Below are 18,651 nucleotides of genomic sequence, written 5' to 3' on the forward strand. Positions count from 1 at the left end.
CATTATCCTGCCCATGCAATTGTAACCCCTCTGTACAGTTTGTTCACAAATAAAATAAAATAAAATTAAAAAAAAATGTAAAAAAAAAAAAAAAAAGAAAAGTTGAATCGATTACATTCATGTGATTTTAGAAATACTGTTGTACTGGTAATACTTCAGAAAATTTGCTACTGCCATAATATCTCAAAATGTAAATTTTTTATTTAAGTGAATTGGAGTCCCATTTATTAGATACCACTTACTACTAATTCAGAATAACAATGTATATCTTAAGTTCCTTCTAAATTAATTTGAGACTTTTCTTCTAATTGAGTCATAAATCATTGAGAGTCACCTACTTTCTTACAGTACAACAGTCAATGTTCAAAATGGTTCCTACTGTGTCTTCATAAAGGTGGCTCTTTTTTATGTGTGAACATTAAATATTAAAGATACAATAGAATTTATTTTTATAACCATACAATGGAATATTAGGGACAATTGAAATGATGCTTGCAAAAGACTTTTTTGGGGGCCAGTCCTAGAGCTTCAACTGTGGGTCTGGGCATTATCCCTGGGCTCCTTTTGCTCAAGACTAGCGCTCTATTACTTGTGCCACAATGCCACTTTGGCTTTTTCTGTGATTAATTGCAGAAAACAGTCTCACGGACTTTCCTGACTTTCCTCTGCAGGCTGGCTTTGAACTGCGATCCGCAGATCTCAGCCTCCTGAGTAGCTAGCATTACAGGCATAAGTCATTAGCGTCTGGCTTAAAAAGACTTTTCTTTTAAATGAGTATGGTGTTACAAAAAGTGAGGAAGGCGGGATGTCGAACCATTTCTTTTCAGTTTTTTAAAAAAAATGATTGATAACTACTGCTTTTCATGTACCACATCCATGCAATAGTGCAAGGATTTTTTCTGTTACCAAGTACTGTGTTTGATATCAGGTAGATATCAAAATCTGTTGAATAAGTGACTGATTAATAGGAAATTGGTATATTTGAATATGTGCATTTTAATATTCACTAAACTTTATTCCATTTAAGATTTAAGAAGGTGATAAAAGAGATCTTTCAATTTACTTGAGATACTCTATTACATTGGCTAAGATTGTAAAAGTGTATTTTTCCCTGAATGGAGAAGTTAATTAATTGGAAGCTAAAGAAAACTTATTTAAAATGTGACTTACAAAAACTTACCATTCAATTTCCTTAATAGATTCTTCAATTTGAAGATATTTTGGGCAGTCCTTTCTATAGAGAACACTTTCGAATATACATGGAAAGGATGGACAAGAGAGCTCTGATTGGTTTTTGGGAGTCTGTGGAACATTTAAAGAGTGCTAACAAGGTAAGGTAAATAGGCTTAAAGGCTCTTAACCACTAGCTTAATGTTAAGCCTAGCCGATGAAAACTTGCATGTTAGAAAGTCAGGAATCTTCTTTTTAATGAAACTGTTAAGGTAAACAAATATTAAAAGCATACATCTTAAATGTTCATTTAAATATTCAATTTAACAATAATAACATATCTCAGCTCATTATGGTACTTTATTTTTATAGAAATTAGTTTTATAATAATAGCTTTACTGTAATACACTACATTTTTATGAAGATGCTTCTGAATAAATAGCAAGGAAGCAAGTCATTTATAGATGTCCTAAGAGGTTGAATTTTATTTCAGGTAGTTATTTTTAACACACTGTAAAAATGCAGGTATATATCCACATTGCTATTACAATAAGCTTGTCACCTACCTATCAGTCTCCTAATACTGTCATTTGCTTTAATACATACTTTTCCTCTTTGTGTTTTTATTCTTTTTTAAAAAATTAATTAATTTATTTTTTATTGTAAAAATACTGTACAGAGGGGTTACAATTACATGGGCAAGATAATGAGTACATTTCTTATCAAACATTGTAGCCTCCTCGTGTTTTTATTCTTATCTTCGTTCATAATGTACATTTTTGCATTAGTCTTGTTTTATTTCATGAAATAATTTACTTATTATTAAGTAAAGGAGCACATAAAAGCATTTAAAAAATATTTTTATTTCCTTTAGATAGTTGTACAAGGAATTACCATTCAACAGAGCAGTTTGAATACAGTGTCTCTTGATCAATGTCACCCTTTTAAAATGTTAAAAACATGATCATTACACATATATGAATATATGTATAGTATCTATAAATGTACATAACCATGTAAAACATAAATGTATGTGATATATCAAGTATATAATTTTGAGACATTTCATTAAGATATTTATTAAATCAAGACTTTGGTTTATATAACTTGGAAACTCATTTTGCCCTCTTCAAAGTAAAAGGAATATTTTGTACATCATATTGCTTATTTGCATGAGTGCTGTTAGGACAGAATATAAATTTAAAACATACCACAACCCTGCACTGGTTAAGGAACTAAATTCAGTCTTGTAGTATTTTAAAATCTTAATAGGAATGCCTTTCATTGCTCAGTTACTAGCCACAAATTATGTCAATTTACCCAGAGTTGGTGTGGTATTTGCCAAGGTTATTAATTATCAGGCTGGGCCCCAGCTGACTTTGGGGTGCTCATAAAAGGATATCATGAAGAATGATTTAGGGTTTTCCTAAATTACTGAGTACCATAGAAATTGTCAGTGAAGTAAAGCACATTAACAGTACACTGACTAGTCACTCATATTTTCTTTGTTTACTGCTACTGTGAAGGACTTTGTATACCATTCCTAGAGAAAATGCAATGATTTTGTTAAATTATTTGTGTATTTATGAAGAAGGCTGATGATGGACCAGGTATACTGCCTAAGATTAAGCTGCCCAATATAGGTGATGACAATGTAATTATCCTGAAGTAATGATTTTGAAAGATATTAATCTCCTTAAAATGTACAATAATTATACCAACTTCAGGGGAAATTATATTTGTGGAGTGAGCACTTCAATGATTTATACTAGTTAAAAATTAAACAGTTTAGTTTATATAATGTATCTATGGAATTGACATTATGGAAAACAGTCCATTGAAGGTAGAGTATTCTCATAATTATTTGTTTTTTTTTTCCTCTAGCACTTAAAAGAAATTGCTCGATATAAAGTGTTCATTTTAAGGATCTTGTTGTTTCTGAAGCATAAGTCCCACAACTGTACTAGGAGCAGGGTATATCCCAAATAACTCCTTTTCATCTTTAACATGCACACAATTTAGTGGAAAGAATTTTTCTGGGAGGTGATATTCTTTATCTTTGTCTTTTTTCTCTTTGTCCTTTCAGAATGAAATCCCACAATTAGTTGGTGAAATTTACCAGAATTTCTTTGTGGAAAGCAAAGAAATCTCAGTGGAAAAATCCCTTTACAAAGAAATCCAGCAGTGTCTTGTAGGAAATAAGGGGATTGAGGTATTCTATAAAATCCAGGGAGATGTTTATGAGATCCTAAAGGAGAGGTACTACCCTTCATTTATTGTCAGTGACCTTTATGAGAAATTGATGATGAAAGAGGAAGAGAAACATGCTTCCCATTTGATTTCCAACAAGGATGAAATGGTGAGTCACACACAATTTGCTGTTCCTCTTTTTTAATTAGATAAACTTTATAATTAGATGAGTGAAATTTGGTGTGCAACAGTCTTTTAACATAGAAGACTAAGTGGAATATAAACAGTAACTTAAATTACCATGTTTCTTGTAGTCTTGAATACTTGTTTTTGTTTTCTTTTGGTCATGGGGCTTGAACTCTGGGCCTGGGCACTGTCCCTCAGCTCTTCAGCCCAAGGCTAGCACTCTACCACTTGAGCTACAGTTTCACGTCTAATTTTCTGGTGGTTTATTGGAGATAAAAGTCTCATGGAGGGCTGGGAAGGTGGCTCAGTGGTAGAGCACTTGCCTTGCATGCGTGAGGCCCTGGGTTCGATTCCCAGCACCACATAAACAAAAAGAAAAAAAAGCCGGAAGTGGGGCTATGGCTCAAGTGGTAGAGCACTCGCCTTGAGCTGAAGAGCTGAGGGACAGCGCCCAGGCCCAGAGTTCAGGCTCCACGACCGGACCCAAAAAAAAAAAAAGTCTCATGGACTTTCCTGCCCGGACTGGCTTTAAACCAGATCTTAGCCTCCTTAATAATTAGGATTATAGGCATGAGCCACTGGTACCCAGCTTGAATACTTCTTTGTCCACCTCTTGTGTTTACTCACTTGCTGCCCCTACTCCATTGAGTCAGAGATTTCTAAATGTCTTTGATATACCCCTAGTTTGACTCCTAAATGGGAGGCAAAAAATCTTTGTGTGCGGTATTTGTGCCTTTCACTAGTTTAGAGAATAAGTAGGCTAGTGTCCTGCTTTTGAATAAAGAAAGAATGAGGAAAAGATGATTAAAGGATGGTAATGTGGGAAGAATTATAGAAAATGATTGGGAGTTTAAGAAAAACCAGATAAAAGTATAATGTTCCAAAACAAGCTTATAAAGCCATATCTTCAGTCTAACTTTATTATAGTATACTTGATCATTGTGGATAACTTCAGGTAACATTTCTCATTTCCTAGCATAGTGATTTTTATAAGCTTTAAGACTGATATATAGAATGATAATAGTGTATCTTGGATTTTTTTCCTGCCCAGTTCACTGTATCTCCAACCCTTGGGAATCAAGTGAGTGTTTTTGATGGTATCAGAAGTCATTTTGAGGTTTCTGAACTATTGTTAAATTCCATGATGTTCATATAGACTTCCTTTCTTTTGGTTTTGTTATCTGTTTTGTTTTATATATAAAAGCACTGAACTGATAGGTCCAAACTCACTACTTACTATAGTTTATTTATTTATTTATTTTTTCAGGTAAGAGATAGGTTTATTTAGTAGACCTGCTGGGACCAGGCCAGGTTGGCCCTCCACGCAGTGGGAAAAGGCCTGGGAAAGAGAGCTGGGAGATCTGGGAAAGAGAGAGAAAAGAGCTAGAAAAAAGAGGAAAGAGCTAGAAAAGAGAACAGATGGGAAAGAGCAAGCTAGGAAAGAGAAGGAAAGAGCTGAGAAAGAGCTAGAAAAGAGCAGAGAGTGCTTATTATAGTTTATTTTTGATAGTTCACAGTTTGTTTTAACTGTGTTGTCTTTCTACTGCAAGAAATAAAATGATTGGGCAAATGTCTAAATAAGGTCATTTAAATCAATAAAAGTGTCAATACCTAATAAATCAATTGCATAAATACTTGAATTGACAGTTCACATGAGAGGAATTAGTAAACAGATGGAAAAATAGCCATATTCCCAGGATTCAAAGAAGGTCAGTTTATACAGCTGAACTTTTGGAAGCTATTAGCATTCTGTATTCCAATAATCCCTAGAAGTGGGAATATCCTAGATATGTATCCTAAGAAAATAATTAAAATGTAGAAAGTATGGTTTTGTTGTAGTTTATTTTAGTATATCTGAGCAAACAAGCAAAATCAACCCACAGCAGGAAGATACCTCAAAAATGCAGTATAAGACCATGCATATGTAAAATTTAGAATTTGTAAGCCTATAACAGCTTATTACAAAAAAAACCATTTTTTTCCAAAAAAGAGAATATTCTTTTGAATGACTCCAAGTCATAGGATTTTGTCAAGTGTATATATTTATACATAAGTAGAATCAAAATACAGAATTGAAATCAGCTTGTTTCTCTAGAACTATCTGTACTTTTTCTTTAACTTTAATTTGTTATGATTAATAAAAATTACAAGAAAAAATCTAGAAGAAAGGTGGTAGCGAACAAACCAGAAATAGTCCTTAGCCGCCGTTTGTTTCAGTGCCCTGAATGCGGTTGGCTGTTTCTGACACTAATTAATATGCTATTCAGATTTTCCTAAGTTTCATAGTTCTTTGTAAGCCACTTTTAAATGCTAATGTTTTTACTTGTACAATAAAGTGTCTTTAGATGTATAATATACATCTTCAAGAACAACATACATGCTGAAAATACTAGTGGGGTTTTGAAATTTTTATTTTAAAATGATTTGCATTCATTTTTTTGTAGTATTGATAGAAGACCAGAAAAGCTAGATCTTTGTCAAAGATGAGGCACATAATATTCAGATAGAGTTGCAATGTTAACTTAGGGGCCTTCTCTTTTTCTGTGTGGATTCCCTTGGATGTACCAAATGAGAAATAATGGCATGGAATCCTCCTCCTTTCTTTAGTTTATTATGCATTTCTTTTTTTTCATTACAACTCTGAATGCCAGTTACTTTGGTTCCAGATACTTTGATTTTTCTCTTTGACTGAAAAAAATCCCCCACTCTGACATTCTAGCCCTTTGGAAGAGTGTTTTGTACTGATACAGGATCTTTAAAGTAGACGATTACTGAATTTTCTGTTATCATAAGTTGATGGTATGCAACTTTCCCCAGGTTCCAGGAGGTGAGGCTGGGGAGGATACGGTGGATGAAGGCACCAGTGGAATTAGTGAACAAGCCAGCTTTACTGTAAGCAAACTAAGAGAGCTAAGTGAGAAACTCGAATACAAAAAACAAGCTCTAAGTTCTATTCAGAATGCGCCAAAACCTGACAAGAAGGTAAATATTGTGCTGTCAAAGCTGACTCTGAATATTTCCATTTGTCTCCTTTGATAAATAATGCTTTTCAGTCTATATTGAGAAGTTCTACTTTCTTTAAAAAGAATTTATTTATTTATTTATTTACTTACTTACTTATTTATTGTCGGTCATGGGGCTTGAACTCTAGGCCTAGGCCCTGTGCTCTTCAGCTAAAGGCGAGCACTCTACCTTTTGAGCAACAGCGCCACTTCCAGTTTTCTAGTGGTTTATTGGAGATCAGAGTCTCACAGACTTTTCTGCCCAAGCTGGCTTTGAACCGCTATCCTCAGATTTCAGCCTCCTGAGTAGCTAGGATTACAGGCATGAGCCACCAGTGCCCGCTTTAAAAAGATTTTTAACTGAGAGCAAGTTCCATGTTTTTTTTTTTTTGTTGTTGTTGTTATGGCTTTGTTTATTGCTTCTGGAATAGTGTTAGAAAAGAATTTGGAATTCTTTTGGTTTGGAATTCTTTCTCAACATCATCTTTGACTTGACTATTCTTTCTAACTAGCCTGACTATAGGGCTTTTAAGGAAGGAGGTAAGGCTGTTTTTTTTGTTGTTGTTGTTGTTTGTTTGTTTGTTTTTGTGATGGTCCTGGGGCTTCAACCCAGGCCTTGGGCTTTTTTGATCAAGGCTAGCTCTCTACCGCTTGAGCCACAGCTCCACTGTTGTTTTTCTTTTTTACCTGAAATGGTGGAGCTTTTTTTTTTTCATTTCACCTGCCACAAACACAAATTAAGGAACTCTGCAGAATTACTCAAACAGCTGTTTTGCTAAAAACTAACAGATCTCGCTAATTGGCATTTTTCTTTTTTCTTTTTTTTCTTTGTTTGCTGTACTAGGGTTGTACTTTGGACCTCACGATTGCTAGGTCTACCGCTTGAGGCATGTGTCCAGCTAAATTGGCATTTTTTAAACCAAGCTTTGCATTGCCTATGTACCTCTGAAGTCTAGCAAGGAGGTCTCTCTGATGTAGGTGGTAATAAAGTTCTGTGCTCTGCCACATGGTCTCCTCTGGCACTTTACTACATGTAACAGGAAGACAACTTTGAATTTAAAAAAATTTAGTGAATCACATTGGTTTTTTTTTTTTAGTACTTTTTAGTACTTATGTACTACTATCATGAATATCTGAATGTTTTTGTAATGAAAGAATATTCCTGAGATAAAATGTAGAGAAATCGGCATATTATGAACCTATTGATGATCTAGTCAGCAGAGTTATTCATAGGTAAGCCAGTTACTATCTAGTTAAAACCATTGTATGTTTTTCTTTCTGTTTTTGTTTTTTGCATTACAGGAGGTAGAATCTAGTTCATCTTGCATGCTGGGTAGCCAATCCACTACCTTTCCCTCACTATTTTTTTTTTAGAAAGAAAAAAAAAGGGAAAGTCTTATATAGGAGTACAATATTTGTCAATAGTTACCTTTTTTACAAAATTGTAAGGCAAAAAGAAGTTTAATATGCAAGTCACTTTAATACTCCTAATAGTACTCTGAAGAGAAACAGCGAGGTTTCTTGGTTTATCATAAGAAACAGGTTTTGTGCATAGAGAACCTGGAGAGGCGTTCAGTATTCCTGGTAAAAACAACAGCTATAAGATAACAGAATTAGCTGGACTGGTAAATAATCAGTATCTTCAGTGTGGCAGATTCCCAAAGACTAGTTATCTTATTTGTTATGAACTCATTGTAAATCAAAATGTATTTATGGAGAATAGCATGAAAGATGAACTAGAAAATGTTATTGAATTCGTTTCTGTTTGGTTCATAATTTGGTTGAAAGACAGTCTTTAGTCTTAAAAGAAATTTTAAAACCATGGAATATACATTCTGAGCTATAATTACATGAAAGAATTCTCAGGAGACTTGGAAAGATTCACTAATATGATGGTTTAATTTGAATGCTAGTCTCTGATCCCTCCAAAAGCAGGCTACATTTCCTGATAAATCAAATTGTCCACTGTTGTGTGAGTTCATAGGACTCCAGAAGCAGACATTGTACTCTTTTCATTCATGTTGGTAAATATGAAATGTAAATATAAAATTAAGGTTTTAATATTCAAGACTGACATTGAAAAGGTTTTGATGATCTAGAAGTTAATACATGCCTCAAAGGAACTTTTATTAGAATGATTTTTCTGTATTAAATATGTAATTGTGAGTCAGAACATTTTTGCATGTGTTAATACTGGTGAAAGTTTTCTTTCCCCAGAGAAGCAAGCCAGAAATATGCTTAGAACTCCTCTCAGATCTTGGCACCAGCTGCTGAACGTGAACTTAGTCTTGTAGTTTGATTGCTTGAAATCTACTGTCAGGGTTTATCTTATTTCTTTGGAGAGATTTTGTGAGTCTGAAGCAAACTGTCCATTCTGCGTTATTATTGGGAGTAAATCATTAGTCAAAGGATCTTAGTAACAGAAGTAACATGTAAATGCATGATGCATGAATAATCAGTGAAACAGTTTGACACACCTGCTCTAAAGGAGCAGACATGACTATAGAATTAAAACATTCATGAAAATAAAATAGTCACATCTTTTTTGATGATCAAATACAGGATGATGGTATATACAAGAGACACTTCCTGTAGGTCTTCTGAGGAAGAGGAAGACTGGTAGACTGTGTGTTCAGAAGAGTTTAGGGACAAAGATGCTGTTCTTACCCTTTGGGGTTCATAAAAAGATGAGTGAAATACAAGAAGATAACAAGCATAGCATTTTAAAACATTTATTTAAAACATACTTATTAACATATTTGTTGTTAAAATTTAAAGTTTATCTTTTAAACTTATTTTAAGTATAGAGGTCATTGACATTGTTTTGAAGCATCCTTCTTGAAGCATTTTTCATTATGACAGATAAAACTGACTCATTAAACAGTGACTCCTCATTTCTCCCTCCAGCCCCCACTCTGCTTTTGATCTCCATGAATTTAACTACTTCATTTGAGTAGAATCATACAGTATTTGTCCTTTATGCTGGCTTGTTTTACTTTGCACAGTGTCTCCAGTGTTTTCTTTATGTACGTGTTCAAATTTCATTACATTGTAAGGCTAATACATCACATTTTATTGTGTGAACCATTCTTCCATCAATAAACATTTCAGTTTGTTTTCATCGGTTGGCTACTTTTCACTAATAATGTTGCTGTGGAGGTGTTTGTACAGGTATCTTTTAGAGATCCTGTTTCCATTTCTTTGGTGTGTATGCTTAGAGGTGGAATTGGTGGGTCATATGGTAATCTGTTTTAATTTTTGAGAACTACCTTACTATTTTCCACAACATTTGAACTATGTCCCTTACTTACTTACTCCCTTATTAACTACCTATTCTTTCTCTCCTCCCCTCACTACTTACTTGCTTCTCTTTCCTTCCTTTTCTTGCTTTTCTCCTGCCTTTCTTCCTTCCTCCCATTCTAAAAACTATAAAGTAACAACTCATTGTGACTCTAATTTGTATTTCCCCACTAAAGAGTGTGGAATGGCATGATTGTATGTGTTTATTAACCATTTCTTTATCTTCTTTAGAGAAATACCTATTTATGTCCCTTTTTTTGGGGGGGAGGAGGTTTTGGGGCTTGAACTCTGGGCATGAGCACTGTCCCTCAGCTCTTCAGCTCAAGGGTAGCGCTCTACCACTTGAGCTACAGCTCCACTTCTGGTTTTCTGGTGGTTTATTGGAGATAAGAGTTTCACGGACTTTCCTGCCCAGGCTGGCTTTGAACCGAAATCCTCAGATCTCAGCTTCCTGAGTAGCTAGGATTACAGGCATGAGCCACTGGCACCTAGCTTGTCCTTTTTGTTTGCTGTCGAATTTTAGAAGTTCCCTGTATGTTCTGACTATTAAACTACCAAATATTTTATTTGTAAATGTTTGATCCTAGTTTGTAGTTTACCTTTTTGCTTAATTGTTAGTTCTCTTTGATGTACAGAAGTTTTGAATTTTGATGAAATACACTTTGTTCATTTTTCTTTTGTTGTCCATGTCTCTGGGGATCATACTATAAAATTATAGCCAAATCTCATGTTGTGAAGTTTTCCCCCTATGTTTTCTTCAAAGATTTTAATTTTTATAGTTCTGTTTTTTTCAAAAAATTTTTGTCAGTGATGTACAGAGGGGTTACAGTTACATAAGTAAGGTAATAAGTACATTTCTTGTCAAATACATTACCCCTTCCCTCATTTTTCTCCTGCTTTCCCTCTGCCCCACCCTCCTCACCCCTAAGTTGTGCAGATAATTCCCAACATAGTGTCTTGTGTATATTGCTATTGCTTTGGTTCTTTGTCTCACCATTCTGTTGTTCCCTTTCCCTTCACTCATTCAAATAAACTTACATATAATACCAGGGTACCAAAATCAAATACAGTGACAACAGGATATACCATAGGGGGAAGAACATACAAAAGAAACAAAAAATCACTTGAAAAAAATCATATTAAGTAAAATAAGCCAGACCCAAAGAAACATATGTCCCAGGGTTTCCCTTATTTGAAATAATTATTATACATCTAGGATGATCTTAGCAGACGCGCAGAATAGCTGAATAGCTATGTACATATGACCATGTAAAATGATGCTAAGTGAAATGAACTCCAAGACATGGACACAAGAGGCTTTTCTTTGTTGTTGTTTTTAATGTATTATGTGATTTTTCTGTTTTCTGTTATATGTTCTTCCCCCTATGGTATATCCCCTGTTGTTACTGTATCTGATAGGTTTTTAATTCATTTTGAATTACTTGTAGTGGTAAGGTCCCAACTTCTTTCCTTTGCCCGTGGAGATAGTTGCCTTGCAGTTTGTTGAAAATATTTTCCTTTCCACACTAGTGGTCATGTCATCCTTGTAGATAAATGGACTCTGTTCTCCTCCTTCTCCTCATTTTTTTTTTTTTGCCAGTCCAAGGGCTTGAACTCAGGGCCTGGACAATGTCCCTGAGCTTCTTTTTGCTCAAGGCTAGAGCTCTACCACTTTAGCTGGCCTTTTCTTTTTATGAGGTCCTGAGGAATAAAACTCGGGGCTTCATGCATGTTAGATGAGCACTCTACCACTAAACCACATTCGCAGCCCCCTCCTCTTCTTTCTCTTCTTTTTTAATCTCCTCTTCATCATTATTTTCTTCTTCTTCTTCGTTGTTGTTGTTGGTACTAGGGATTGAATTTAGGGTCTAATACTTGTTAGACTAGCATTATCCCATTTGAGCTATACTCCTGGCTTTTTTTTTGGGGGGGGAAGCCCAGTCGTGGGGCCTGAACTCTGGGCCTGGACGCTGTCCCTCAGCTCTTCAGCTCAAGGCTAGCACTCTACCACTTGAGCCACAGTGCCACTTCCGGCTTTTTTTCTTTTTGCTTATGTGGTGCTGAGGAATTGAACCCAGGGCCTCATACATGTAAGGCAAGCACTCTACCACTGAGCCACTTTCCCAGCCCGCTGTTTTTTTTTTTTTTGAGCTTTAATTATTTTTTAGATAAGGTCTGTTTGTCAAAGGCTGTCTTCTTCAACCATAATCCTTCTACCTATGACCTCCTGCATAACTGGAATCATAGGTATGCATCATCACACCTGGCTCCTTTGTTGAACTGGAGCCTCAGTAACATTATGCCCAAACTGGCATGGCATGGTGATCCTCTCAGTCGCTACTTCTCTGCTAGTTAGGATTACAGGCACGAGCCATCCTGCTCAGCCTGTCCTAAGTCTTTACCCAAGTCTGTAATGTTTTGAGTAATGAAGTTTTCTATTAAGTTTTGAAGTCAGGAAGCATGAGTCCTTCAACTTTTGGGGTGCTGTTTTGTGTCCCCTGAGATTCTACATGAAGTTTAGGGTGAATGTTTCTATTTCTACTAAATATGTCATTAAAATTATGGTAGTGCTTACATTGAACCTATCGGTTGCTCTGGTTAGTACTGATATCTTAAAAATATTATATCTTTATGAACTTGGAATGCCTTATGAAGATTTGTCATTTTTAATTTCTTTTATCAATGTTTTGTAGCTTTCTTTTTTTTAAATTTAATTTTATTTTATTTGTGAACATTTGTAGCTTTCTTTATAGGAACATTTCATTTCCTTGGTTAATTCCTATGTATTTTATTCATTTTGGTGCTACTATAAATGGAATTTTTAAAATAACATTTTTTGATTGTTCATTGTTAGCGAATAGAAACAACTGGCTTGTGTATGCCAAGTTGCATAGCTTTAAAAATGTTTCCATAAACACCAGGATGTTTTTCTTGTGGCAGATTGTTTCCAAGTTGAAGGATGAAATACTTTTAATAGAGAAAGAACGCACAGATCTTCAACTGCACATGGCAAGAACAGACTGGTGGTGTGAAAACCTTGGCATGTGGAAAGCCTCCATTACCAGTGGAGAGGTAGGCTTTGCTGCTTTTCCACTTACTCCCTAAGTTTTGCTTTGCTTTGCTTTGCTTTGCCTTGCCTTGCCTTGCCCTGCCCTTCCCTTCCCTTCCCTTCCCTTCCCTTCCCTTCCTTTCCCTCCCCTCCCCTCCCCTCCCTTCCCTTTCCCTTTTCCTTTTCCTTTCCCTTTCCCTTTCCTTTCCTTCCTCCCTCCCTCCTTTCTTCTTTCTTTGTCTCTCACACTTTGTTTCTCACTTCTTTTTTCCTTCCTCATGCTCTTTCTCTCACACTCTTTTTCTTTCTCCTTTCCTCCCTTCCTCCCTTCTTCCCTTCCTCCCTTTCTCTCGTTCTCTTTCTTTTTTCTTCCCTCTTCTTCCCTCCTTCCCTCTCTTTTTCTTTTTTTCTCTTTCTCTTTCTTTCTCTCTTTGTCTCTCCCTCTTTTCTTTTCTTTTTTCTTTCATGCTGGTCCTGGGGCTTGAATGCTCTCCCTGAGTGCTCTCCCTGAGCTTTTGTGCTCACTTGAGTCACAACTCCACTTCTGGCTTTTTGGTGGTTAATTGGACAGGTGAGTTTCTTGGCAGGTTTTGAAAAGTGATCCTCAAATCTCACCATTCTGAATAAATAGGGTTATAGTCATGAGCCACCTGTGCTTGGAAGTTTGACTTTATAAGACAAGATTTTGTCCACATTCTTATAGATCATATTTGTTCATTGCCTTCCCCTCTGTTTTACTCTGGTTTGTCCATGATTAGGAGGTATCCCTGGCAGCGTAGCTTGGAATGATCTCACCCACCTCAAACAGAAAATTGTCCTGTTCACTGGAAAATTATCAGCAACATTGGTAGGAGAATATTTAAGATCCCTGAGATACTTATTTATTTTTTCTATTGATGATTGAAATAAATGGAAAATATTTTTTGAAATGTGAAAATAAAAAACTAAAAGTTTAGATACGTCTATTCCATTCTGCTTCTGTGACTTCAGTTGCTTAAATCTCAGAAGTTTAAAGATCTTTAATAATGAATGAATTTTTTTCCTTTTTACTGTCTAAAAGTTCTTCAAGGACTGTGGGATAATAATTTGCAGACTATGCTTGATCCCTTTTCATTTGTCTATAAAACCTTGCAGGTTGGAGTAAAGATACTTCTAAGCTTTGACTGTACATTGTTATTCCTGCTAGTTCCTCCCTCCCACCTATCAGTGAAGTGGAAAGTGAAAGATGAAAGTCACATCTTTCACATTATGCTCACATAGCAAGATCCCGAGCAAGATGGTATTAGTGATATGTTTCATCACTATTTGAAAGGCTTATTGTTGTTCGTCTCTTTCATTTTCTCAGTGGCTTGGCACTCTTTATAATTTATAATCTTAATTTCACATCTAGATAGCAAAACAGGATACATTCTCTGGGAACTGTTGTGGAAGAATTTATAGTATGTGAATGTTTAATCAAGTGCTTATTGGCACTTACTAGTACTCCCATTAAGCTATATTGCAGTATTGCACACATTTTTGAGGTAAGTTAGGGAGCAGTAGAACAGGGAAAACTCTTTTCAACCTTAGATATCATATAGAAAATATAATAATTGATAACTGTGGATGGAACTACTATTCGGTATAGATAGGAATGTGCTAAACTCAGAGATATGTGTCAAGACGGTCATAGAAGAGGACTGTGGGAGGAGCCACTCAGTTTTACTTAGAGCTGCCTGTGACATTTCTCAATATGTTGAAATCATCTTCCAAAGGCAGGCATGGAAGGTGGGAGGGAAGCAGTAGAAACACCTACAAAGAACTTTGCCCTGGAAATCAGGTTTTTATTCAAAAGTTTGCTGAAGAGATAAAGGAAATAGATAGGGGTGAGAGAGGTCAGCTGACCTCAAGCATTCACAGAGCACTCCAAATAGGAAGTATGTGGACGTTTTTGTTTATTTTGAGGTAGACTCCTGACTTTTCATCCTAGCCAAACCTTGTACTATATATGTGGTTCCAGGAAACTGACCCTGTCTGTGACTTTACTTCTCCATCCACACAGAGGGATAGTATTCTTCCCTCACAAAGTATAATGGAGTGCTCATTCAAGCTTACATGGCTTTCCTTTGTCTTTCTTGCGGACTGCTCTCTAGTTTTATGGTACAAATTGAGGCTCAGATCAGTGCATTTTCTGTTTTCTTTTTCTTACTTGTTGAAGTGTGTGATGTCTAAGTTGAGAAGTAAACAAGTTATGTTTCTCTATAAAATTTCATGAGGTAATGTTATGTTCATGGCAAAAAAAATTTTTTCCTGAGGAATTTTGGAGGCTAGGTGTGGTAGTAACATGCCAGTAATTCTCACACTTCAGAGGTTTACAAGTTCAAGGATAGCGTATGCTATGTAATAAGCAAGACCCTGTTTCAAAAAAAGAGAAATCATAGTTTTTGAATCCTGAAGTAAAGCTTAGGAAGCCCTCAGACAGAAGGTTAAGTCTCTTGTATTAACTTTCTTTTGCTACGTAACATATCATGGCATTCATTTATCAGCTCATAGTTGTAAAGACAAAAAAGTTCAGCATGATAAGACTGTATTCTGTGCTCATTGGATCATATGACTGAAAACCAAGCTATTGGCCCAACCTAGCTCTTGTCTGGAAGACTGTGGGGGGAAGAAACTTGTCCAATCTTTTTTAGGTTATTGGCAGAATTTACCTTCTTGTGATTGTAGATCTAACGACTCTGGCTTCTTCATGGCTTCTTTCTTGGACTTCCAATCTTTCTGACTTTATTTTGTTATTTGCCAGACAAACTTCTTCACTTAAAAAATTAGATCCACCCAAGGAATGTCTCTGTTTTAAAGTATAAAATCCGCCACATTCATAATCCTGGAGTTACTCATGGAAGGCATACGAGGAAGAGGAAAATGTTGGGGAATTTCAAATCTTTATTCCACATTCATTTATCTTGTCTTTGTTGTTGATTTTGATTTCTTCTCAAGGTTACAGAAGAGAATGGTGAGCAGATGCCTTGTTACTTTGTCACAGTGAGCTTACAAGAAGTCGGAGGAGTTGAAACTAAGAATTGGACTGTCCCAAGAAGACTCAGTGAATTTCAGAATTTACACCGGAAGCTTAGTGAGGTATGGATGCATATGAACACAGAGCCTAAAGTTGCTGAGCACCAAGAGATCCCAGAGGCTATAACAGGATTTATTCTCATTTTTTTATGTTGGTATTAGAGCTTGAACTCATGAGTTAGGTACTGTGCTTTTTTGCTTTTCTGCTCAAGGCTGGCACTCTATCACTTGAACCACAGTTCCATTTCTGGCTTTTTGGTGGTTATTTGGAGGAGTCTCACAGACTTTTCCGGCCTATGCTGAATCCCTATCATCAGATCTCAGCCATCTGGGTAGCTGGGATTACAGGAGTGAGCCTGGTTTATTGCAGGCTCTATGAATCAGAATACTGGTTAATCTTTTTCCTTGCTGCTGATACTGACATGGTGACATTTTCAGCCTGACATTTTAAGGTTACTCATAGATCAAACCACCTAGTTTAGATAAATTCTTCGGGACTATTGTCTGATTTCATTAAAAATTACCACAAATGCCCAGAGATGAGATCCCAGGGATTATCTAGAGCCAGTGGTTTTGAACCTGCCTGTTGTGACCCTTTAATGGGTAATGAATGCAATTATGACTTGCAGCAATAGAAATAGAATAGAATTTGTTGTATTTTTGTTATTGTTGTTGTTTTTTCTATCAGTCCTGGGGCTTGAACTCAGGGCCTGGGCACTGTCCCTGAGCTTCTTTTGCTCAAGGCTAGCACTCTACCACTTGAGCGACAGCACCACTTTTTTTCCCCTTCTGTTTATGTGGTACTGAGGAATTGAACCCAGGGATTCATGCATGCTAGGCAAGCACTCTACCACTAAGCCACATTCCTAGCTCCCATTATGTTGGATTTTTATCACATACATTGAAGGACACAGAAAAGTTCTTGTTCTCAACCTTGAATGCCAAGTGTGCTGTTAATTTGTTTTGTGACCTGAGAATTGCACTGGACCTTTTGGATTTCTTTTTCCTCATCAGTTAGCTGCAGATATTCATAGTCCCTAAGAAAATAGTTCTTATTAAGAGAATAAATATATACAAAACATGTAGAAAAATATATGGCACATAACCAGACGTGGTGGCTCATCTTGTAATTCTAGCTATTTGGGAAAAAGAAATGACAGTTCATGGCCAGCCTCAGGCCCTCCCCCCCAAAACAACAACAACAACAACAAATGCCTTCTTGAGAAGCTATCTCAAGCAGTGGTTGGACATAGAGGTGTAAGCTTGTCATTCTTAGCAACCTGGGAAAGCACAAATAGGAGGATTACAGTCCAGACATGTCTGGGCATAGAGCAAGAGCAAGATCCTATCTTGAAAATAACCAGTGCAAAGTAACCTACACACACACACACACACACACACACACACACACACACATAATACATCCATAGTTTGCAGTACAGCTTGAATTCCCTGCTATCGATTTTAGTTAACAATGTTTGAAAGCCACTTATTGAGGTCAATTTTATTTATTTGATAGATGAGGGAAACTAATTCCAGAACTTAATTGATTTATAGGATATGTATACAGTGGACTAATCAGGAGTACAATCTAAGTCATCTTACTTTCACATTTCCTGATGAACTGCATCTAACTCTCTTTCTGTTGAATATAATTACCCTTTAGTCCAGTAATAAAAAGCTTTTCAATCACTTCCACTTTCATTTATGTCCACTCTTCTCTTGCTCAGAATAAACTAATACTGCCAGAGTCCTGTGATCAACTCTCAGACTCCTTTTTGGACAATATTACTCCTTCCTTTGTTCTTTCCCAGTTTTTCCCTGCCTTCTCCACCCCAAGCCATATAGTTCATTTTCAACATAGTTTCTACAAAGTACTATTGCTACATTTGTTTACTCTATGTTCCTCCATTTTTGTCATTGACTGCTGCACACTATACCTACTTTAAAAGCATACTATTGTTTCTCATCCTATGGTCATTCCATAGAATAGAAAACAAAATATTTATTTCAAGGTAAGAATAAATTCTTCCCCAGGTTGTTAAGTAAAATTGACAGTACAGAAAGCTGCATTGTTTACTGCATGACAAATCACTAAAGTTTAGTGTAGTTTCTAATAAATATAGAAAGGAAAAATAATTTGGGGATGATTTTGAAATAAAACATAATTGAAAAATGAAGTGTATTTAGGATATAAATAATTACCCTGAAGCATTAGAAGAAGAAACAAAAGTTTTACTGTTCTGTGACTATCCTTTTGCCTCATTAGCATCTTTCCTATCTGTGGCCTGATGGCTGGGCTCTTTTCTTACCCTTGCTATTTCTGATTATGTCTGTCTTCCTACTATGAGAACATCTCCTGTTGACAACTGTAATTGGAAGCACCTTTTGGGACCCTGGAGATTTTAATCTTGCCTTCCAAATGTCACTGCCTGTTTCATTTCTCTAAAATTTCATATGGCTGGTCTTAAGGATAAAATAACAGCAAATATCTAGCACAGTGTCTGATAGAACGTAAGATTTTTGTCTATGAAAAGTAACATTGGGGCTGGGAAGGTGGCTCAGTGGTAGAGTGCTTGTCTTGTATGCTTGAGGCCCTGGGTTAGATTCCTCAGCACCACATAAGCAAAAAGAAAAAAGCCAGAAGTGGCGCTGTGGCTCAAGTGGTAGAGTGCTAGCTTTGAGCTGAAGAGCTGAGGG

General features: G+C 36.1%; 1 protein-coding gene across 1 annotated transcript in view; it reads left to right on the plus strand.

The window, feature by feature from the left end:
- Snx25 (sorting nexin 25) overlaps window positions 1–18,651 on the plus strand; it is a 68,853-nt gene that overhangs the window by 36,795 nt on the left and 13,407 nt on the right. Inside the window, exons 7-11 of the mRNA XM_013023920.1 lie at window positions 1,200–1,331; window positions 3,257–3,529; window positions 6,364–6,528; window positions 12,789–12,920; window positions 15,874–16,014. Of these exons, the coding sequence (XP_012879374.1) occupies window positions 1,200–1,331; window positions 3,257–3,529; window positions 6,364–6,528; window positions 12,789–12,920; window positions 15,874–16,014 (843 nt within the window). The remainder of the gene's footprint in view (window positions 1–1,199; window positions 1,332–3,256; window positions 3,530–6,363; window positions 6,529–12,788; window positions 12,921–15,873; window positions 16,015–18,651) is intronic.

Source organism: Dipodomys ordii, unplaced genomic scaffold (assembly GCF_000151885.1).
Source record: "Dipodomys ordii isolate 6190 unplaced genomic scaffold, Dord_2.0 Scaffold4, whole genome shotgun sequence".
NCBI classification, from domain to species: domain Eukaryota; kingdom Metazoa; phylum Chordata; class Mammalia; order Rodentia; family Heteromyidae; genus Dipodomys; species Dipodomys ordii.